The sequence below is a fragment of the Procambarus clarkii genome, chromosome 54 (assembly GCF_040958095.1).
Source record: "Procambarus clarkii isolate CNS0578487 chromosome 54, FALCON_Pclarkii_2.0, whole genome shotgun sequence".
Classification (NCBI taxonomy): domain Eukaryota; kingdom Metazoa; phylum Arthropoda; class Malacostraca; order Decapoda; family Cambaridae; genus Procambarus; species Procambarus clarkii.
In genome coordinates, this window is record NC_091203.1 from 22,333,811 (window position 1) to 22,358,567 (window position 24,757).

The 24,757-nt window shown below is 47.6% G+C and overlaps 1 protein-coding gene across 3 annotated transcripts in view; it reads left to right on the plus strand.

The window, feature by feature from the left end:
• The window catches only part of LOC123771331 (contactin-4-like), a 249,467-nt gene that overhangs the window by 214,462 nt on the left and 10,248 nt on the right, over positions 1-24,757 (plus strand). For 2 of the 3 annotated variants that reach the window (XM_069305179.1, XM_069305181.1), the window contains exons 13-15: positions 1-102; positions 8,487-8,753; positions 12,923-13,062. The exon at positions 1-102 is cut by the window's left edge and continues 94 nt beyond it. In XM_069305179.1, the coding sequence (XP_069161280.1) occupies positions 1-102; positions 8,487-8,753; positions 12,923-13,062 (509 nt within the window). The remainder of the gene's footprint in view (positions 103-8,486; positions 8,754-12,922; positions 13,063-24,757) is intronic. The other variant, XM_069305180.1, reaches the window with a different exon arrangement.

Sequence of the window (24,757 nt, forward strand, 5' to 3'; positions counted from 1 at the left end):
AGATTATCGTGGCCGCCGTCAACGACAAGGGCGCCTCCACCGACACCGAACTGAAGGCCTACACCGTCAGAGTTCCTGAGACTCAGGAGGAGACTAGTGCTGGTGATTTGTGGGGGTGGGGGTGGGGGGGTGGGGGTGTGGGTGTGTGTGTGGGAGGGGGGTCGTGTGGGTGTGTGTGTGTTTGGGTGTGTGTGTGTGTGTGTGTGTGTGTGGGAGGGGGGTCGTGTGTGTGTGTGTGTGTGGGTGGGTGTGGGGGTGGGGGGTGTGTGTGGGTGTGTGTGTGGGGGTGTGGGGGTGTGTGTGTGGGTGTGTGTGTGGGGGTGTGTGTGTGGGTGTGTGTGTGGGGGGTGTGGGGGGGGGTCGTGTGTGTGTTTGTAACAGGAGGGTCGTGTGTGTGTGTGTGTGGGGGGGTGTGCGGGTGTGTGTGTGTGTGTGTGTGTGTGTGTGTGTGTGTGGGGGGGGGGGGGGGGGGAGGGGGGTCGTGTGGGTGTGTGTGTTTGGGTGTGTGTTTGGGTGTGTGTGTGTGTGGGAGGGGGGTCGTGTGTGTGTGTGTGTGAGTGAGTGTAATTACCTAAGTGTAGTTACAGGATGAGAGCTACGCTCGTGGTGTCCCGTCTTCCCAGTACTCTTTGTCGCATAAAGCTTTGAAACAACTGACGGTCTTGGCCTCCACCACCTTCTCACTTAGCTTGTTCCAACCCTCCACCACTCTGCTTGTGAAAGAAAACTTTATAATATTTTTTTCGGCACCTTTGTTTCCTTAGCACGAATCTGTATCCTCTTGTGCAAAAGTTGCTGGTTTCAGGAATTCCTCTTTGTCAAATTGATCTATTCAAGTTAGTTCTATTTGGTCTATTTCTATTCCGGACTCTTGCCTGCAACTTCTCGTACAGTCAAGCCAGCTTCCACCCTATCGAAGTGTTCTAATATTCGAACATTTCAGGCAACTCCTGATGAGGTGCCGAACATGTTGAGTTCTTATGCGCTCTTGACAATTCGCGCGAGTTAATATACATTGTATCATCTGTGGTCAATAACCCAGAGGAATAAAATGAGTACTTTCAAGGCCGTCCTGTACACGAGAGGACGAGCAGCTGTCGTTGGACGCCTTCCCGCGCCCCAACACGGAGGCTTTTGGGCCATATTTACGAAGCAGTTACGCAAGTACTTACGAACCTGGGGCTAGATTCACGAAGCAGTTACGCAAGTACTTACGAACCTGGGGCTAGATTCACGAAGCAGTTACGCAAGTACTGACGAACCTGGGACCAGATTCACGAAGCAGTTACGCAAGCACTTACGAACCTGGGGCCAGATTCACGAAGCAGTTACGCAAGTACTGACGAACCTGGGGCTAGATTCACGAAGCAGTTACGCAAGCACTTACGAACCTGGGGCCAGATTCACGAAGCAGTTACGCAAGTACTTACGAACCTGGGGCCAGATTCACGAAGCAGTTACGCAAGCACTTACGAACCTGGGACCAGATTTACGAAGCAGTTACGCAAGCACTTACGAACCTGGGGCCAGATTCACGAAGCAGTTACGCAAGTACTTACGAACGTGTCCATCTTTCCTCAATCTTTGACGGCTTTGTTTACATTTATTAAACAGTTTACAAGCATGAAAACTTGCCAATCAACTGTTGTTATTGTTATAAACAGCCTCCTGGTGCTTCGGAGCTCATTAACTGTTTAATAATTGTAAACAAAGCCGCCAAAGATATGAGAAAAGATAGACAGGTTCGTAAGTGCTTGCGTAAATGCTTCGTGAATCTGGCCCCAGGTTCGTAAGTGCTTGCGTAACTGCTTCGTGAATCTGGTCCCAGGTTCGTCAGTACTTGCGTAACTGCTTCGTGAATCTGGCCCCAGGTTCGTAAGTGCTTGGGAAACAGCTTCGTGAATCTAGCCCCAGGTTCGTAAGTGCTTGGGTAACAGCTTCGTGAAGCTGCCCCCCCCCCCTGGCCTGCTTCCGGAATGACTAACCGCCGTCTTTCCTATGCACTAAAAACGCCACCAAAAGTCGTTCCTCATTCCCAGCGTTTTGATTGGCTCATTCATTCTCCTCGAGGGAGTAAAGTTCCTCCCGCCAGATAATCTGCAGCTGATGTTGACCAGACCACACACTAGAAACCGAAGGGACGACGACGTTTCGGTCCGTCCTGGACCATTCTCAATCGACTTGAGAATGGTCCAGGACGGACCGAAACGTCGTCGTCCCTTCACCTTCTAGTGTGTGGTCTGGTCAACATACTTCAGCCCCGTTATTGTGACTCCTCGCCTGCAATCTACAGCTGCTGTCACTGGTCGTCTTAAGGTTCACTGTTTTCACTTGTGGCGGTGCTGGTGCTCCTGGGGCCACCAATCACCCACTTTCTTAACCAACTTACACGGTACTAACTTAATAAGCGTACACGGTACTAACTTAACTAACTTATATGGTACTAAACAAGCATACACGGTACTAACTTAAACGTACACAGTACTAACTTAACCAACTTACACGGTACTAACTTAAACGTACACAGTACTAACTTAACCAACTTACACGGTACTAACTTAACTAACGTACACGGTACTAACTTAACCAACGTACACAGTACTAACTTAACCAACGAACACGGTACTAACTTAACCAACGTACACGGTACTAACTTAACCAACGTACATGGTACTAACTTAACCAACGAACACGGTACTAACTTAACCAACGTACATGGTACTAACTTAACCAACGAACACGGTACTAACTTAACCAACGTACACAGTACTAACTTAACCAACGAACACGGTACTAACTTAACCAACGTGCATGGTACTAACTTAACCAACGAACACGGTACTAACTTAACCAACGTACATGGTACTAACTTAACCAACGAACACGGTACTAACTTAACCAACGTACACAGTAATAACTTAACCAACGTACACAGTACTAACTTAACCAACGTACACAGTACTAACTTAACCATCGAACACGGTACTAACTTAACCAACGTACACAGTACTAACTTAACCAACGAACACGGTACTAACTTAACCAACGAACACGGTACTAACTTAACCAACGTACATGATACTAACTTAACCAACGAACACGGTACTAACTTAACCAACGTACATGGTACTAACTTAACCAGCGTACACAGTACTAACTTAACCAACGTACACAGTACTTAATTAACCAACGTACACAGTATTAACTTAACCAACGTACACAGTACTAACTTAACCAACGTTCACAGTGCTAACTTAACCAACGTACACGGTACTAACTTAACCAACGTTCACAGTGCTAACTTAACCAACGTACACGGTACTAACTTAACCAACGTACACAGTACTAACTTAACCAACGTTCACAGTGCTAACTTAACCAACGTACACGGTACTAACTTAACCAACGAACACGGTACTAACTTAACCAACGTACATGGTACTAACTTAACCAACGTACACAGTATTAACTTAACCAACGAACACGGTACTAACTTAACCAACGTACACAGTACTAACTTAACCAACGTACACAGTACTAACTTAACCAACGTACACAGTACTAACTTAACCATCGAACACGGTACTAACTTAACCAACGTACACAGTACTAACTTAACCAACGAACACGGTACTAACTTAACCAACGTACACGGTACTAACTTAACCAGCGTACACAGTACTAACTTAACCAACGTACACAGTACTTAATTAACCAACGTACACAGTATTAACTTAACCAACGTACACAGTACTAACTTAACCAACGTTCACAGTGCTAACTTAACCAACGTACACGGTACTAACTTAACCAACGTACACAGTGCTAACTTAACCAACGTACACGGTACTAACTTAACCAACGTTCACAGTGCTAACTTAACCAACGTACACGGTACTAACTTAACCAACGTACACAGTACTAACTTAACCAACGTTCACAGTGCTAACTTAACCAACGTACATGGTACTAACTTAACCAACGTTCACAGTGCTAACTTAACCAACGTACACGGTACTAACTTAACCAACGTACACAGTACTAACTTAACCAACGTTCACAGTGCTAACTTAACCAACGTACACGGTACTAACTTAACCAACGTTCACAGTGCTAACTTAACCAACGTACACGGTACTAACTTAACCAACGTTCACAGTGCTAACTTAACCAACGTACACGGTACTAACTTAACCAACGTACACAGTACTAACTTAACCAACGTACACAGTACTTAATTAACCAACGTACACAGTATTAACTTAACCAACGTACACAGTACTAACTTAACCAACGTTCACAGTGCTAACTTAACCAACGTACACGGTACTAACTTAACCAACGTTCACAGTGCTAACTTAACCAACGTACACGGTACTAACTTAACCAACGTACACGGTACTAACTTAACCAACGTTCACAGTGCTAACTTAACCAACGTACACGGTACTAACTTAACCAACGTTCACAGTGCTAACTTAACCAACGTACACGGTACTAACTTAACCAACGTACACAGTACTAACTTAACCAACGTTCACAGTGCTAACTTAACCAACGTACACGGTACTAACTTAACCAACGTTCACAGTGCTAACTTAACCAACGTACACGGTACTAACTTAACCAACGTACACGGTACTAACTTAACCAACGTTCACAGTGCTAACTTAACCAACGTACACGGTACTAACTTAACCAACGTTCACAGTGCTAACTTAACCAACGTACACGGTACTAACTTAACCAACGTACACAGTACTAACTTAACCAACGTTCACAGTGCTAACTTAACCAACGTACACAGTACTAACTTAACCAACGTACACAGTACTTAATTAACCAACGTACACAGTATTAACTTAACCAACGTTCACAGTGCTAACTTAACCAACGTTCACAGTGCTAACTTAACCAACGTACACGGTACTAACTTAACCAACGTACATGGTACTAACTTAACCATCGAACACGGTACTAACTTAACCATCGAACACGGTACTAACTTAACCAACGTACACAGTACTAACTTAACCAACGTACACAGTACTAACTTAACCAACGAACACGGTACTAACTTAACCAACGAACACGGTACTAACTTAACCAACGTACACAGTACTAACTTAACCAATGTTCACAGTACTAACTTAAACTTTCACGGTACTAACTAACAGTACACGGACTGTGTACTGTTACTACCCCCCACAGTACCCTAAGCCCTTGTCAACCTTCAACAGGGAGAGCTGGGGGTAGACAGTGAAGGGTAAAGCGCCAAGCCATTACGGCTATATAGCACTGGGAAGGGGTCAGGATAAGGATTTGGGATGGGACGGAGGGAAAGGAATGGTGCCCAACCACTTGTGGACGGTCGGGGATTGAACGCCGACCTGCATGACGCGTCGCTCTACCGTCCACCCTTAAGTGGTTGGGTGAAGGGAGGAGAGTTAGGTGTACTTGCCTAATTGTGCCTGTAAGATCGAGCTTTTGCTCTTGGGTTCCACCTTTTTTTGTTATTGTAATGACTCCTGGCCTACCTTGAGGTTACCTTGAGGTGCTTCCGGGGCTTAGCGTCCCCGCGGCCCGGTCGTCGACCAGGCCTCCTGGTTGCCGGACTGATCAACCAGGCTGTTGGACGCGGCTGCTCGCAGCCTGACGTACGAGTCACAGCCTGGTTGATCAGGTATCCTATCAGCCTATTTGACTATCGTATCTAAATTATTTAATTATGAATGGAGCGGTTCCACGACCTGCTCTTTTACTTCCACTTCCTCATTACTCTTAAGCTACAAGATAACTTTCTAACATCTCTTTGGGCACTCAGTTTCCACCTGTGTCCCCTAGTGCGTGTGCCCCTTGTGTTAAATAGCCTGTCTTTATCTACCCTATCGATTCCCTTGAGAATCTTGAATGTGGTGATCATGTTCCCCCTAACTCTTCTGTCTTCCAGCGAAGTGAGGTTTAATTCCCGTAGTCTCTCCTCGTAGTTCATACCTCTCAGCTCGGGTACTAGTCTGGTGGCAAACCTTTGAACCTTTTCCAGTTTAGTCTTATCCTTGACTAGATATGGACTCCATGCTGTGGCTGCATACTCCAGGATTGGCCTGACATATGTGGTATACAAAGTTCTGAATGATTCTTTACACAAGTTTCTGAATGCCGTTCGTATGTTGGCCAACCTGGCATATGCCGCTGATGTTATCCTCTTGATATGTGCTGCAGGAGACAGGTCTGGCGTGATATCAACCCCCAAGTCTTTTTCCTTCTCTGACTCTTGAAGAATTTCCTCTCCCAGATGATACCTTGTATCTGGCCTCCTGCTCCCTACACCTATCTTCATTATATTACATTTACTGGGGTTAAACTCTAACAACCATTTGTTCGACCATTCCTTCAGCTTGTCTACACACACACAGGTGTGTGTGTGTGTGTGTGTGTGTGTGTGTGTGTGTGTGTGTGTGTGTGTGTGTGTGTGTGTGTGTGTGTGTGTGTGTGTGAGGATTCGAACCCAGACAGCCAGGGGCTCCATGGACCTTAGCGTGGAGGCGCATGGACCACTCAGCCACAAGACGTACGACCCTTAACTCAATTCCCAACAGCACTCCGTGACATTTTTAGGCACAGATGTTGTGCATGGCGCCGCTGGCTGTCTGGGTTCGAATCCTTCTGGGGTGAGGAATTTTCTGTTGCATATTGGCTTGGGACCATACAACCTTCTTCGCATATATATATATATATATATATATATATATATATATATATATATATATATATATATATATATATATATATATATATATATATGTCGTACCTAGTAGCCAGAACGCACTTCTCAGCCTACTATTCAAGGCCCGATTTGCCTAATAAGCCAAGTTTTCATGAATTAATGTTTTTTCGTCTACCTAACCTACCTAACCTAACCTAACCTAGCTTTTTTTGGCTACCTAACCTAACCTTACCTATAAATATGGGTTAGGTTGGGTTAGGTAGGGTTGGTTAGGTTTGGTCATATATCTACGTTAATTTTAACTCCAATAAAAAAAAATTGACCTCATACATACAGAAAAGGGTTGCTTTATCATTTCATAAGAAAAAAATTATAGTAAATATATTAATTCAGGAAAACTTGGCTTATTAGGCAAATTGGGCCTTGAATAGTAGGCTGAAAAGTGAGTTCTGGCTACTAGGTACGACATATATATATATATATATATATATATATATATATATATATATATATATATATATATATATATATAAATTTGAATATTTCAATCCCGATATAAGCATCATATTATATATATATGATTAGAACACCATATTGCAATATATCTTATATGTAGAGTATATCTTACATGTAGAGTAAATCTTATATGTAGAGTATATCTTATATGTAGAGTATATCTTATATGTAGAGTATATTTCAAATATTCTTACCTAGTGTGCTTTGGAGACAGCCTTACGGTGTGAATTATGACTCACCCTAGGCCAGGATAGTGACTGTAGGCCCACTTGGGTCACCCTAGGCCAGGATAGTGACTGTAGGCCCACTTGGGTCACCCTAGGCCAGGATAGTGACTGTAGGCCCACTTGGGTCACCCTAGGCCAGGATAGTGACAGTGTAGACCCACTTGGGTCACCCTAGGCCAGGATAGTGACTGTAGGCCCACTTGGGTCACCCTAGGCCAGGATAGTGACAGTGTAGGCCCACTTGGGTCACCCTAGGCCAGGATAGTGACTGTAGGCCCACTTGGGTCACCCTAGGCCAGGATAGTGACAGTGTAGACCCACTTGGGTCACCCTAGGCCAGGATAGTGACAGTGTAGACCCACTTGGGTCACCCTAGGCCAGGATAGTGACTGTAGGCCCACTTGGGTCACCCTAGGCCAGGATAGTGACAGTGTAGGCCCACTTGGGTCACCCTAGGCCAGGATAGTGACAGTGTAGGCCCACTTGGGTCACCCTAGGCCAGGATAGTGACTGTAGGCCCACTTGGGTCACCCTAGGCCAGGATAGTGACAGTGTAGACCCACTTGGGTCACCCTAGGCCAGGATAGTGACAGTGTAGGCCCACTTGGGTCACCCTAGGCCAGGATAGTGACTGTAGGCCCACTTGGGTCACCCTAGGCCAGGATAGTGACAGTGTAGACCCACTTGGGTCACCCTAGGCCAGGATAGTGACAGTGTAGACCCACTTGGGTCACCCTAGGCCAGGATAGTGACAGTGTAGACCCACTTGGGTCACCCTAGGCCAGGATAGTGACAGTGTAGGCCCACTTGGGTCACCCTAGGCCAGGATAGTGACAGTGTAGACCCACTTGGGTCACCCTAGGCCAGGATAGTGACAGTGTAGACCCACTTGGGTCACCCTAGGCCAGGATAGTGACTGTAGGCCCACTTGGGTCACCCTAGGCCAGGATAGTGACAGTGTAGACCCACTTGGGTCACCCTAGGCCAGGATAGTGACAGTGTAGGCCTACCCTCAGAGCCTACACGGGACAGGGAGCGGGAGTCGAGCGTGCCGATGGTGGTGATGGTGGGCGGGGGCGTGGCGGCGGTGCCTCTGGTGGTGGCGGCGGCCGTCCTCTTGTGGCTCAGACTCTGCAGGAGGGCTCCTAGAGGCTCTGGAGGCGGCGCTGGAGGCTCCAGGAGGCTCTCCTCACACAGCAAGGGCGGCGCCTCTACTGGGCTGCCCTCTGACGCCTCCCCGCCCGCGGAGGAACACAACCCCGACCTTCTCTGTCACGCCAAAGGTCAGTACTGGAGGTGGTCTCCCGCGTTCTCTTCAAGTACACCTTCTGTCCACTCTCCCATTCTAGCATACCTTGTGTGTAATTACTTAAGTGTAGTTACAGGATGAGAGCTATGTCTCTTATCTTCCTCAGTTGAAGGGTAAGACAGTGGTCCAGGTCTTATCTCCCTCAGTTGAAGGGTAAGACAGTGGTCCAGGTCTTATCTTCCTCAGTTGAAGGGTAAGACAGTGGTCCAGGTCTTATCTTCCTCAGTTGAAGGGTAAGACAGTGGTCCAGGTCTTATCTTCCTCAGTTGAAGGGTAAGACAGTGGTCCAGGTCTGAGCACCGCTCCTGTGGCAGGTAAGTCCACTACGGGCTCACCATAGCCCGAGTAGCTGTATCAGTAGCTCGCTGATTCAGCTACTCGGAACTTGTTTCCAGTAGCTGAATCTATAACAACAACATCTTATCTTCCTCAGTTGAAGGGTAAGACAATGGTCCAGGTCTCTTATCTTCCTCAGTAGCTTAGTATCATCAGCAAACATGTTCATATATTTCTGTAATGCATCTGGTGGATTATGTAGATGATGAACACTACTGGTGCAAGAACTGAACCCTGTGGTACTCCGCTAGTAACACTCCTCCACTCTCATACATTGTCTCTGATTACCGCCCTCATGTTGACCAGACCACACACTAGAAGGTGAAGGGACGACGATGTTTCGGTCCGTCCTGGACCATTCTCAAGTCGATTGTGAATCGACACTTTCGACTTGAGAATGGTCCAGGACGGACCGAAACGTCGTCGTCCCTTCAACTTCTAGTGTGTGGTCTGATCAACATACTTCAGCCACGTTATTGTGACTCATCGCCTCCATCGCCCTCATCTGTCAGAACATTTTCCATCCATGTCAGCAGTCTTCCTGTCACTCTTCCAGCATTTTTTTTAACCGTTCCAGTTTCCAAAACAACCACTTGTGTGGGACTGTCAAAAGCCTTTTTTAGGTCCAGTGATAGACACTGTTAACCCAACTATCTCTTTCCTGTAGAATCTCTGTGGTTCTGTCATCAAAACTAATTTGTTATGCATGATCTTTCTGTTCGAAAACCACACTGTTCTGTTATTATGTCATTACTCTTCAATTGTTCAACCCATTTGGCTTTAACTATTGTTTCTAGTGTTGTGACCACCATGCTTGTTAATGATACGGGTCTATAATTTGGAGGTTCGTGTCGACTACCAATTGTGTAGATTGGTACTATGCTTGCCTTCCTCCATATATCTGCTAAGATTCCTGTGCACAAACATGTTTGGAATATCAATTAGAGTGGAATGCTCAGGTCAGTTGCACATTCTCGCAGCACCTAAGGTGAAACTCCATCAGGTCCAACTGCTTTATTTCTTCCCAGCTCCTCGAGTCATTTTCCCACTTCGTCTTGATATACCTCTATGTTTTCTATGGCGTGCTCTGGAATTGGCATTGTGTCCGGGTCTCTGAAAAAACTCTTTTTTTTTTTGCACAAACACTTTGGAACTGTTCATTTAGTGTTTCGCACATTTCTTTTTCATTCTCTGTGAACCTGTTCCCCATTCTCAATCTCTGGGTTTTATCCTTTACATGCAGCTTGATTCTAATAAATTTACAGAAAATACCTGGATCTGTTTTACATTTGTCCACGAACCCCGTCTCAAAGTTCGGTTCTGCTTCTCTCCTCACTAGGTCGGCGTTCAATCCCCGACCGTCCACCACAAGTGGTTGGGCACCATTCCTTCCTCCCGTCCCATCCCAAATCCTTATCCTGACCCCTTCCATGTGCTATATAGTCGATATGGCTTGGCGCTTTCTCCTAATAGTTCCCTTCTCGCCTCACTGATGTGTGTTTGTTTCTTGCTTGCTTGCTTGGAGTGCTGGTGTGTGTGAGGGTTGGAACTCTTCCGATATTGAACTCATTTTCTTGTCTTTTCCGCTCTGGCCCTCAACCATTTGGACTGGACGGTAGAGCGACGGTCTCGCTTCATGCAGGTCGGTGTTCAATCCCCGACCGTCTAAGTGGTTGGGGCACCATTCCTTCCCTCCCGTCCCATCCCAAATCCTTATCCTGACCCAGTGCTATATAGTCGTAATGGCTTGGCGCCTTACCCCTAATAGTTCCCTTCCCTTTCACAATTTCTGTTGAACCAATCCTGTCTTCTGGATCTGTATCTTCGTTTCTGTATACATTTGTTGTGCCTTCATTGTATATTTCACAGAATTTGGCATACATCTTATTTACTTCCTTGTCTAGCAACAAGTCTTTCCAGATAAATTCATTATAGAATTTTCTAAGTTCCGCATAGTTTCCTCTCATGAAATCAAGTTTAATAACTGTCTCAATTTCCGCCATTCTTTTTTAGATGATGTCGTATAGCTTATTTAATTTCCAACAGGACATGGTCACTGTTTCCCAAGGGAGGAGGTACGGAATGTCAACTATTTCTTCTTTCCTGGTGAATATTTGATCCAGTATTGAGGGAACGTCCCCTTCCCTCACACTTGTGGCCTGCTTGACGTGTTCATACATGAATGTCCCCGGGATGAGGCTTTACAAATCTGCCTGTCCAAATGTCCTCCGTTCATGCTTCATAGGCCTCCCAGTCTATTGCTCTCATGTTGAAGTCCCCCAGTATCAACAATCTTGATTTATATTTTATCTGTTCTTTCTATAAACCCTTTTGTGGTGTTGTGTGTTGCTGAGGAAGTCCTAGAAGAAGGGAAACCGGAGCAACCCAAAGAGCGTTCCCAGACACAGAGGCCAAGGCATGTAAGGAACATCTGAGGGTCGCAACATGACCCAAAAATGATGCACCCCGGGGTTGTAGGGTTGATCTAAAGCCATTACTTGGTTACTGACTTTAATACTTATAATGATACATGACTAGCAGCTTCCAGGCTTGGCGGGCGTCCTGTACGCTCTCTCTTGTTCATCTACTGCTGGCGTCTGAAACGCAGCGCATACAAACGGATGGTGCCGTTTTCTATGAACATGACACCTTTCATGACCATTATGAGGTCCTTTCGTTTGTCATCCAGTTCCTCGGTTGTCCATGTGTTGCTTGGTGGTGGGCTGTAGACATTAACGATTATAAGTTTATCATCCTGACTCTTAACCAGACGTGCCATTATGTCAACTTCTCGTGGGGGTTGTTGATTATTAACTCTAACCTTCAGGTGTTCTTTCACCAGCACAGCCGCTCCTCCGCCTTTGTTAATGTTGCCTTGAGATGATTTCGGGGCTTTAGTGTCCCCGCGGCCCGGTCCTCGACCAGGCCTCCACCCCCCAGGAAGCAGCCCGTGACAGCTGACTAACACCCAGGTACCTATTTTACTGCTAGGTAACAGGGGCATAGGGTGAAAGAAACTCTGCCCATTGTTTCTCGCTGGCGCCTGGGATCGAACCCAGGACCACAGGATCACAAGTCCAGCGTGCTGTCCGCTCGGACGACCGGCTCCCTCCGGTCGTTTCTGTCATTCTCCTAATTGAGTAGCCCTTTGGGAATATGACCTCGTTTAAAATATTGTCTTAAGTTTTGTCTGTTAGGGCAACAAAATCTGGGACCTTACGCTGAATTATATCTTTAGCTCGAGTATTTTGTGATCTCACTTCATCTATGTTAGTATAAACAATTTTCCGGAACATGTTCCCTCTCCCTTTTGTCTTGTACTGCCACTTCCTCTAATAATTTTGCTGGTTGGTTTATATGGATCATTTCACAGGCTTCCCAGTCCCTGTCATCTTGAAGAAAAAACATTTCCTCTTTATTTGCATTTCCATTTAGACATGTTGCATCATCAAGGTTTAGTTTTAACAATTGAGAAACATCGCCTTAATGACCAAGGTTTCCCATCATCATCACTCCAGTTTCCTGACATTCCTAAGCACTTCCGTCATTTGTTTCACTCCATTAAATATCACCTTTAAGGGGCGATTCTTGTCTCTCATATTTGCCTAGCCTCCTATAATCACTGACACTGTGTGTGTACTCATCTAGTTGTGCTTGCAGGGGTTAAGCATCAGTTCTTTGGGCCCGCCTCTCAACTGTCAATGAACTGGTGTACAGATTCCTGAGCCTATTGGACTCGTATCATATTTACATTTGAAAGTGTGCATGGAGTCAGCCTCCACCACATCACTGTGTGTGTGTGTGCAGGTGAAGTAACCATGTGCGTGTGTGCAGGAGCGCCGCAGGAGCACAGGAAGAAAGGGGCGGGGATCGCCACAATATCCAGCAAGTCGACCTACCTCCTCCACAACGGCGGGCCCAACTTCTCCCTCGCTGCCACCACCACCGTGAGTATCGTGCCCCCCTCTGCCACCACTCTTGTCCTGCCCCCCACCACTAACCCCCCCGTTGCCACCACCACCACCACCACCACCACCAACACTGCCAGTGGTACCACCACCCTGCAACACCATATAGGGCGTAGTTATATCCATATATAAAGAGATGAGGTTAGAAGGAGAAGAGAGACTGTGGGGGGGGGGAGGGGGACACAATGGTTCTTCTCACCTCTATAACTTGTGAAGGTCCACCTCCCCCAGGTCAGGTCCACCTCCCCAGGCCAGATCCACCTCCCCAGGCCAGATCCACCTCCCCCAGGTCAGGTCCACCTTCACCAGATCAGGTCCACCTTCACCAGATCAGGTCCACCTTCCCCAGGTCAGGTCCACCTTCCCCAGGTCAGGTCCACCTTCCCCAGGTCAGGTCCACCTCCCCCAGGTCAGGTCCACCTTCCCCAGGTCAGGTCCACCTTCACCAGATCAGGTCCACCTTCCCCAGGTCAGGTCCACCTTCCCCAGGTCAGGTCCACCTCCCCCAGGTCAGGTCCACCTTCCCCAGGTCAGGTCCACCTTCCCCAGGTCAGGTCCACCTTCCCCAGGTCAGGTCCACCTTCCCCAGGTCAGGTCCACCTTCCCCAGGTCAGGTCCACCTTCCCCAGGTCAGGTCCACCTCCCCCAGGTCAGGTCCACCTTCCCCAGGTCAGGTCCACCTTCCCCAGGTCAGGTCCACCTCCCCCAGGTCAGGTCCACCTTCCCCAGGTCAGGTCCACCTTCCCCAGGTCAGGTCCACCTTCACCAGGTCAGGTCCACCTCCCCCAGGTCAGGTCCACCTCCCCCAGGTCAGGTCCACCTTCCCCAGGTCAAGTCCACCTCCCCCAGGTCAGGTCCACCTTCCCCAGGTCAGGTCCACCTTCCCCAGGTCAGGTCTTGTGGTCAACATTTAGTAACCAGGTCATACCACCACTACCCTACCACTAATACCAGTGCTACCACCACCCTAACAGTACTACCACCACCCTAACAGTACCACCACCACCCTAACAGTACTACCACCACCCTAACAGTACTACCACCCCTAACAGTACCACCACCACCCCTTACAGTACCACCACCACCCCTAACAGTACCACCACCACCCTAACAGTACTACCACCACCCTAACAGTACTACCACCACCCTAACAGTACTACCACCACCCCTAACAGTACCACCACCACCCCTAACAGTACCACCACCACCCTAACAGTACCACCACCACCCCTAACAGTACCACCACCACCCTAACAGTACCACCACCACCCTAACAGTACCACCACCACCCCTAACAGTACTACCACCACCCTAACAGTACCACCACCACCCTAACAGTACCACCACCACCCTAACAGTACCACCACCACCCCTAACAGTACCACCACCACCCCTAACAGTACTACCACCACCCTAACAGTACTACCACCACCCCAACAGTACCACCACCACCCTAACAGTACCACCACCACCCTAACAGTACCACCACCACCCTAACAGTACTACCACCACCCTAACAGTACCACCACCACCCCTAACAGTACTACCACCACCCTAACAGTACCACCACCACCCTAACAGTACTACCACCACCCTAACAGTACCACCACCACCCCTAACAGTACCACCACCACCCTAACAGTACTACCACCACCCTAACAGTACTACCACCACCCTAACAGTACTACCACCACCCTAACAGTACCACCACCACCCCTAACAGTACCACCACCACCCTAACAGTACTACCACCACCCTAACAGTACCACCACCACCCTAACAGTACTACCACCACCCTAACAGTACTACCACCACCCTAACAGTACCACCACCACCCTAACAGTACCACCACCCTAACAGTACCACCACCACCCTAACAGTACCACCACCACCCCTAACAGTACCACCACCACCCTAACAGTACCACCACCACCCCTAACAGTACCACCACCACCCCTAACAGTACTACCACCACCCTAACAGTACCACCACCACCCTAACAGTACTACCACCACCCCTAACAGTACTACCACCACCCTAACAGTACTACCACCACCCTAACAGTACCACCACCACCCTAACAGTACCACCACCACCCTAACAGTACCACCACCACCCTAACAGTACTACCACCACCCTAACAGTACCACCACCACCCCTAACAGTACTACCACCACCCTAACAGTACTACCACCACCCTAACAGTACCACCACCCTAACAGTACTACCACCACCCTAACAGTACTACCACCACCCCTAACAGTACCACCACCCCTAACAGTACTACCACCACCCTAACAGTACTACCACCACCCTAACAGTACCACCACCACCCTAACAGTACCACCACCCTAACAGTACTACCACCACCCTAACAGTACTACCACCACCCCTAACAGTACCACCACCCCTAACAGTACTACCACCACCCTAACAGTACTACCACCACCCTAACAGTACCACCACCACCCCTAACAGTACCACCACCACCCTAACAGTACTACCACCACCCTAACAGTACCACCACCACCCTAACAGTACCACCACCACCCTAACAGTACTACCACCACCCTAACAGTACTACCACCACCCCTAACAGTACCACCACCACCCCTAACAGTACCACCACCACCCTAACAGTACTACCACCACCCTAACAGTACTACCACCACCCTAACAGTACCACCACCACCCTAACAGTACCACCACCACCCCTAACAGTACTACCACCACCCTAACAGTACTACCACCACCCTAACAGTACTACCACCACCCCTAACAGTACTACCACCACCACCCTAACAGTACCACCACCACCCCTAACAGTACCACCACCACCCCTAACAGTACCACCACCACCCTAACAGTACCACCACCCTAACAGTACCACCACCACCCTAACAGTACCACCACCCCTAACAGTACTACCACCACCCTAACAGTACCACCACCCCTAACAGTACTACCACCACCCTAACAGTACTACCACCACCCTAACAGTACCACCACCACCCCTAACAGTACCACCACCACCCTAACAGTACTACCACCACCCTAACAGTACCACCACCACCCTAACAGTACTACCACCACCCCTAACAGTACTACCACCACCCTAACAGTACCACCACCACCCTAACAGTACTACCACCACCCTAACAGTACCACCACCACCCTAACAGTACTACCACCACCCTAACAGTACTACCACCACCCTAACAGTACCACCACCACCCTAACAGTACCACCACCACCCTAACAGTACTACCACCACCCTAACAGTACTACCACCACCCTAACAGTACCACCACCACCCTAACAGTACTACCACCACCCTAACAGTACCACCACCCCTAACAGTACCACCACCCTAACAGTACCACCACCCCTAACAGTACCACCACCACCCTAACAGTACCACCACCACCCTAACAGTACTACCACCACCCTAACAGTACCACCACCCTAACAGTACTACCACCCTAACAGTACTACCACCACCCCTAACAGTACTACCACCACCCTAACAGTACCACCACCCTAACAGTACTACCACCCTAACAGTACTACCACCACCCCTAACAGTACTACCACCACCCTAACAGTACCACCACCACCCCTAACAGTACTACCACCACCCTAACAGTACTACCACCACCCTAACAGTACCACCACCACCCTAACAGTACTACCACCACCCTAACAGTACCACCACCCCTAACAGTACCACCACCACCCTAACAGTACCACCACCACCCTAACAGTACTACCACCACCCTAACAGTACCACCACCCTAACAGTACTACCACCCTAACAGTACTACCACCACCCCTAACAGTACTACCACCACCCTAACAGTACCACCACCCTAACAGTACTACCACCCTAACAGTACTACCACCACCCTAACAGTACTACCACCACCCTAACAGTACTACCACCACCCTAACAGTACCACCACCACCCTAACAGTACCACCACCACCCCTAACAGTACTACCACCACCCTAACAGTACTACCACCACCCTAACAGTACCACCACCACCCCTAACAGTACCACCACCACCCTAACAGTACCACCACCACCCCTAACAGTACTACCACCACCCTAACAGTACCACCACCACCCTAACAGTACTACCACCACCCTAACAGTACCACCACCACCCTAACAGTACCACCACCCTAACAGTACTACCACCACCCCTAACAGTACCACCACCACCCTAACAGTACCACCACCACCCCTAACAGTACTACCACCACCCTAACAGTACCACCACCACCCTAACAGTACCACCACCACCCTAACAGTACTACCACCACCCTAACAGTACCATCACCACCCCTAACAGTACTACCACCACCCTAACAGTACCACCACCACCCTAACAGTACTACCACCACCCTAACAGTACTACCACCACCCTAACAGTACCACCACCACCCCTAACAGTACTACCACCACCCTAACAGTACTACCACCACCCTAACAGTACTACCACCACCCTAACAGTACCACCACCACCCCTAACAGTACTACCACCACCCTAACAGTACTACCACCACCCTAACAGTACTACCACCACCCTAACAGTACTACCACCACCCTAACAGTACCACCACCACCCTAACAGTACTACCACCACCCTAACAGTACTACCACCACCCTAACAGTACCACCACCACCCTAACAGTACTACCACCACCCTAACAGTACCACCACCACCCTAACAGTACCACCACCCTAACAGTACCACCACCACCCTAACAGTACTACCACCACCCCTAACAGTACCACCACCACCCTAACAGTACCACATAAGAACATAAGAACATAAGAACAAAGGTAACTGCAGAAGGCCTATTGGCCCATACGAGGCAGCTCCTATTCTATAACCACCCAATCCCACTCATATACTTGTCCAACCCGTGCTTGAAACAATCGAGGGACCCCACCTCCACAATGTTACGCGGCAATTGGTTCCACAAATCAACAACCCTGTTACTGAACCAGTATTTACCCAAGTCTTTCCTAAATCTAAACTTATCCAATTTATACCCATTGTTCCGTGTTCTGTCCTGTGTTGATACTTTTAATACCCTATTAATATCCCCCCGGTTATGTCCATTCATCCACTTGTAAACCTCTATCATGTCACCCCTAACTCTTCGCCTTTCCAGTGAATGCAACTTAAGCTTTGTTAATCTTTCTTCATATGAAAGATTTCTAATTTGGGGAATTAACTTAGTCATCCTACGCTGGACACGTTCAAGTGAATTTATATCCATTCTATAATATGGCGACCAAAACTGAACTGCATAATCTAAATGGGGCCTAACTAGAGCAAGATATAGCTTGAGAACCACACCAGGTGTCTTGTTACTAACGCTGCGATTAATAAATCCAAGTGTCCGATTTGCCTTATTACGAACATTTATGCATTGATCCTTTTGTTTTAAATTCTTACTAATCATAACTCCCAGATCCCTTTCGCAATCCGACTTCGCAATCACAACACCATCTAGCTCGTATCTTGTAACTCTATCATCATTACCTAACCTCAGAACTTTACATTTATCAGCATTAAACTGCATCTGCCAATCCTTTGACCATTTCAAAACCCTATCTAGATCAACTTGAAGTGATAGTGAGTCCTCCTCCGAATTAATTTCCCTACCGATTTTCGTATCATCGGCAAATTTGCAAATGTTGCTACTCAAACCTGAATCTAAATCATTTATATATATTATAAACAACAGAGGTCCCAGGACAGAGCCTTGAGGCACTCCACTTACAACATTTTCCCACTCTGACTTGATTCCATTTATACTAACTCTCTGTTTCCTTTGGTATAGCCATGCCCTAATCCAGCTTAATATAGCACCCCCAATACCATGAGACTCTATCTTTTTAATCAGTCTTTCATGTGGCACTGTATCAAAAGCTTTGCTAAAGTCAAGGTATACAACATCGCAATCCTTACCACTATCAACTGCCTCAACAATGCTAGAATAAAAAGATAACAAATTTGTTAAACATGAACGGCCATTTATAAAACCATGTTGCGACTCAATTATTAATTTATGTTTTTCAAGATGAAGACGAATTTTATTTGCTATTATAGATTCGAGTAACTTTCCCACAATAGACGTTAGGCTAATTGGTCGATAGTTAGACGCAAGTGATCTATCTCCTTTCTTAAAAACTGGTATCACATTAGCAACTTTCCAAAACTCTGGCACTCTGCCTGACTCTATTGATTTATTAAATATGGTTGACAGTGGGCCACAAAGCTCCTCTTTGCATTCTTTAAGCACCCTGGCAAACACTTCATCCGGCCCTGGGGATTTGTTTGGTTTGAGTTTTACTATTTGTTTAAGAACATCCTCCCTGGTAACTGCTAAACTCGTCAACCTGTCCTCGTCCCCACCCACATAGACTTGTTCGGCTGAAGGCATATTGTTAAGTTCCTCTTTAGTAAATACAGATACAAAATATTTATTAAAAATACTACTCATCTCTTCATCACTATCTGTTATTTGACCTGTCTCAGTTTTTAATGGACCTATCCTTTCCCTAGTCTTAGTACGATATAACTGAAAAAACCCTTTAGGATTTGTCTTTGCTTGCCCTGCTATGCGAACTTCATAGTTTCTTTTTGCTTTCCTTATCTCTTTTTTAACATTTCTAACCAGTTGTACGAATTCCTGTTCTAAAGTGACCTCCCCATTTTTAATCCTTTTGTACCAAGCTCTCTTTTTACCTATAAGGTTCTTCAAATTCTTTGTTATCCACTTTGGGTCATTAGTATTCGATCTATTCAATTTGTATGGTATACTACGTTCCTGTGCTTTGTTTAGAATATTCTTAAATAAGTTATATATTGAATCCACATCGAAATCCCCATTTAAGTCACCTATCGCTGGGTTCATGTCTCGCTCCAAGACCGGCCCACACCCCATACCCAAGACTTTCCAATCAATTTGACCCAAAAAATTTCTTAGGCTATTAAAATCAGCTTTTCGAAAATCTGGCACTTTAACAGAATTTTCTCCTACTGGTCTATTCCATTCTATGCTAAATCTGATTTCTTTGTGATCACTGCTCCCTAGCTCACTCCCTATTTCGATGTCATTAATTTGCGTTTCACTGTTAGTTAACACTAAATCTAAAATATTATTTTCCCGTGTTGGTTCCTTAATGTGTTGCGTAAGAAAGCAATCGTCAATTAATTCTAGAAAATCTTCTGCTTCACTATTCCCTGTTTTGTTCAACCAGTTTATTCCGCTGAAATTAAAGTCACCCATGACATAAATACTGTTAGATCTAGATGCTCTAGATATTTCATCCCATAGATGCTTTGCTTCCATTCTGTCTAAATTTGGTGGCCTATATATTACTCCTATTATAATATTATTAGCTTTTTCGTTTAATTCAATCCAAATAGTTTCTGTGTGTGGCTCTGTTTTGATTCCCTCTTTGAGACTACATTTCAAATTGTCCCTAACATATGTGGCTACTCCACCTCCTCGTCTAATATATCTATCTGTGTGAAATAGTTTAAATCCATATATTTGATATTCAGCTAATAGTTCTCTATTTTCTACATTCATCCACGTTTCGGTAAGTGCAATAATATCTATTTTTTCTGTGCAGACAAGAGCATTTAATTCGTTAATTTTATTTCTTAGACTTCTACTGTTAGTGTAATATACCCTAAGTGAATTGTTATTTTGCGGACCTTCTCTTTCCCTGATCGTTTTGCCAATTCCTTTCTCCCACAAACACATACTTTTATTACCTCCTTCCTCCAAATCAATTCCCATACCTCTATCTACTAACAGTTTAAACCCAAACAAACACCTCTAACCACTTCTTCTAACGAGTTCGCAACAGCAACAACCCCAGCACTCGATAGATGCACCCCATCACGAGCATACATTTCATTTCTTCCATAGAAGTGTTCCCAGTTGTCTATGAAAGATATTGCATTTGATTTGCAATATCTTTCCAGCCGGCAATTGACACCAAGTGCCCTCGATATCCATTCATTTCCCACTCCCTTTCTTGGAAGAATGCCACATATGATCGGGATTCCTCCCTTGCTCCTAACTAACTCTATGGCTGTTAGAGTTACCACCCTAACTCCACCACCACCCTAACAGTACTACCACCACCCTAACAGTACCACCACCACCCTAACAGTACCACCACCACCCTAACAGTACTACCACCACCCTAACAGTACCACCACCACCCTAACAGTACTACCACCACCCTAACAGTACCACCACCACCCTAACAGTACCACCACCCTAACAGTACCACCACCACCCTAACAGTACTACCACCACCCTAACAGTACCACCACCACCCTAACAGTACCACCACCACCCTAACAGTACCACCACCACCCTAACAGTACCACCACCCTAACAGTACCACCACCACCCTAACAGTACCACCACCCTAACAGTACCACCACCACCCCTAACAGTACTACCACCACCCCTAACAGTACCACCACCACCCTAACAGTACCACCACCCTAACAGTACCACCACCACCCTAACAGTACTACCACCACCCTAACAGTACCACCACCACCCTAACAGTACCACCACCACCCTAACAGTACCACCACCACCCTAACAGTACTACCACCACCCTAACAGTACCACCACCACCCTAACAGTACCACCACCACCCTAACAGTACCACCACCACCCTAACAGTACCACCACCACCCTAACAGTACCACCACCACCCTAGCAGTACCACCACCACCCTAACAGTACTACCACCACCCTAACAGTACCACCACCACCCCTAACAGTACCACCACCACCCTAACAGTACTACCACCACCCTAACAGTACCACCACCCTAACAGTACCACCACCACCCTAACAGTACCACCACCACCCTAACAGTACCACCACCACCCTAACAGTACTACCACCACCCTAACAGTACCACCACCACCCCTAACAGTACCACCACCACCCTAACAGTACTACCACCACCCTAACAGTACTACCACCACCCTAACAGTACCACCACCCTAACAGTACCACCACCACCCTAACAGTACTACCACCACCCTAACAGTACTACATCCACCCTAACAGTACTACCACCACCCTAACAGTACCACCACCACCCTAACAGTACTACCACCACCCTAACAGTACTACCACCACCCCTAACAGTACTACCACCACCCTAACAGTACTACCACCACCCCTAACAGTACCACCACCACCCTAACAGTACCACCACCACCCTAACAGTACCACCACCACCCTAACAGTACTACCACCACCCTAACAGTACCACCACCACCCCTAACAGTACTACCACCACCCCTAACAGTACCACCACCACCCTAACAGTACCACCACCCTAACAGTACTACCACCACCCTAACAGTACTACCACCACCCCTAACAGTACCACCACCACCCCTAACAGTACTACCACCACCCCTAACAGTACCACCACCACCCTAACAGTACCACCACCACCCTAACAGTACTACCACCACCCTAACAGTACTACCACCACCCCTAACAGTACCACCACCACCCCTAACAGTACCACCACCACCCCTAACAGTACCACCACCACCCCTAACAGTACTACCACCACCCTAACAGTACCACCACCTCTAACAGTACCACCACCACCCTAACAGTACTACCACCACCCTAACAGTACCACCACCACCCCAACAGTACCACCACCACCCTAACAGTACCACCACCACCCCAACAGTACTACCACCACCCCTAACAGTACCACCACCACCCTAACAGTACTACCACCACCCCTAACAGTACTACCACCACCCCTAACAGTACCACCACCACCCCTAACAGTACCACCACCACCCCTAACAGTACTACCACCACCCCTAACAGTACCACCACCACCCCTAACAGTACCACCACCACCCCTAACAGTACTACCACCACCTTAACAGTACCACCACCACCCCTAACAGTACTACCACCACCCCTAACAGTACTACCACCACCCCTAACAGTACCACCACCACCCCTAACAGTACTACCACCACCCCTAACAGTACCACCACCCTAACAGTACCACCACCACCCTAACAGTACTACCACCACCCTAACAGTACTACCACCACCCTAACAGTACTACCACCACCCTAACAGTACTACCACCACCCTAACAGTACTACCACCACCCCTAACAGTACCACCACCACCCTAACAGTACTACCACCACCCCTAACAGTACTACCACCACCCTAACAGTACCACCACCACCCTAACAGTACTACCACCACCCTAACAGTACCACCACCACCCTAACAGTACCACCACCACCCCTAACAGTACTACCACCACCCTAACAGTACCACCACCACCCCTAACAGTACTACCACCACCCCTAACAGTACTACCACCACCCCTAACAGTACCACCACCACCCCTAACAGTACTACCACCACCCCTAACAGTACCACCACCCTAACAGTACTACCACCACCATAACAGTACTACCACCACCCTAACAGTACTACCACCACCCTAACAGTACTACCACCACCCTAACAGTACTACCACCACCCCTAACAGTACCACCACCACCCTAACAGTACTACCACCACCCCTAACAGTACTACCACCACCCTAACAGTACCACCACCACCCTAACAGTACTACCACCACCCTAACAGTACCACCACCCTAACAGTACTACCACCACCCTAACAGTACCACCACCACCCTAACAGTACCACCACCCTAACAGTACCACCACCACCCCTAACAGTACCACCACCACCCCAACAGTACTACCACCACCCCTAACAGTACCACCACCACCCTAACAGTACTACCACCACCCCTAACAGTACCACCACCACCCTAACAGTACTACCACCACCCTAACAGTACTACCACCACCCCTAACAGTACCACCACCCTAACAGTACCACCACCACCCCTAACAGTACCACCACCACCCCAACAGTACTACCACCACCCCTAACAGTACCACCACCACCCTAACAGTACTACCACCACCCCTAACAGTACCACCACCACCCCTAACAGTACCACCACCACCCCTAACAGTGCTACCACCACCCCTAACAGTACTACCACCACCCTAACAGTACCACCACCACCCCTAACAGTACTACCACCACCCCTAACAGTACCACCACCACCCCTAACAGTACTACCACCACCCTAACAGTACTACCACCACCCTAACAGTACCTACCACCACCCCTAACAGTACCTACCACCACCCTAACAGTACTACCACCACCCTAACAGTACTACCACCACCCTAACAGTACTACCACCACCCTAACAGTACTACCACCACCCTAACAGTACTACCACCACCCTAACAGTACCACCACCACCCCTAACAGTACTACCACCATCCCTAACAGTACCACCACCCTAACAGTACCACCACCACCCCTAACAGTACCACCACCACCCCTAACAGTACTACCACCACCCTAACAGTACTACCACCACCCTAACAGTACTACCACCACCCTAACAGTACTACCACCACCCTAACAGTACTACCACCACCCCTAACAGTACTACACCACCCTAACAGTACTACCACCACCCCTAACAGTACTACCACCACCCTAACAGTACTAC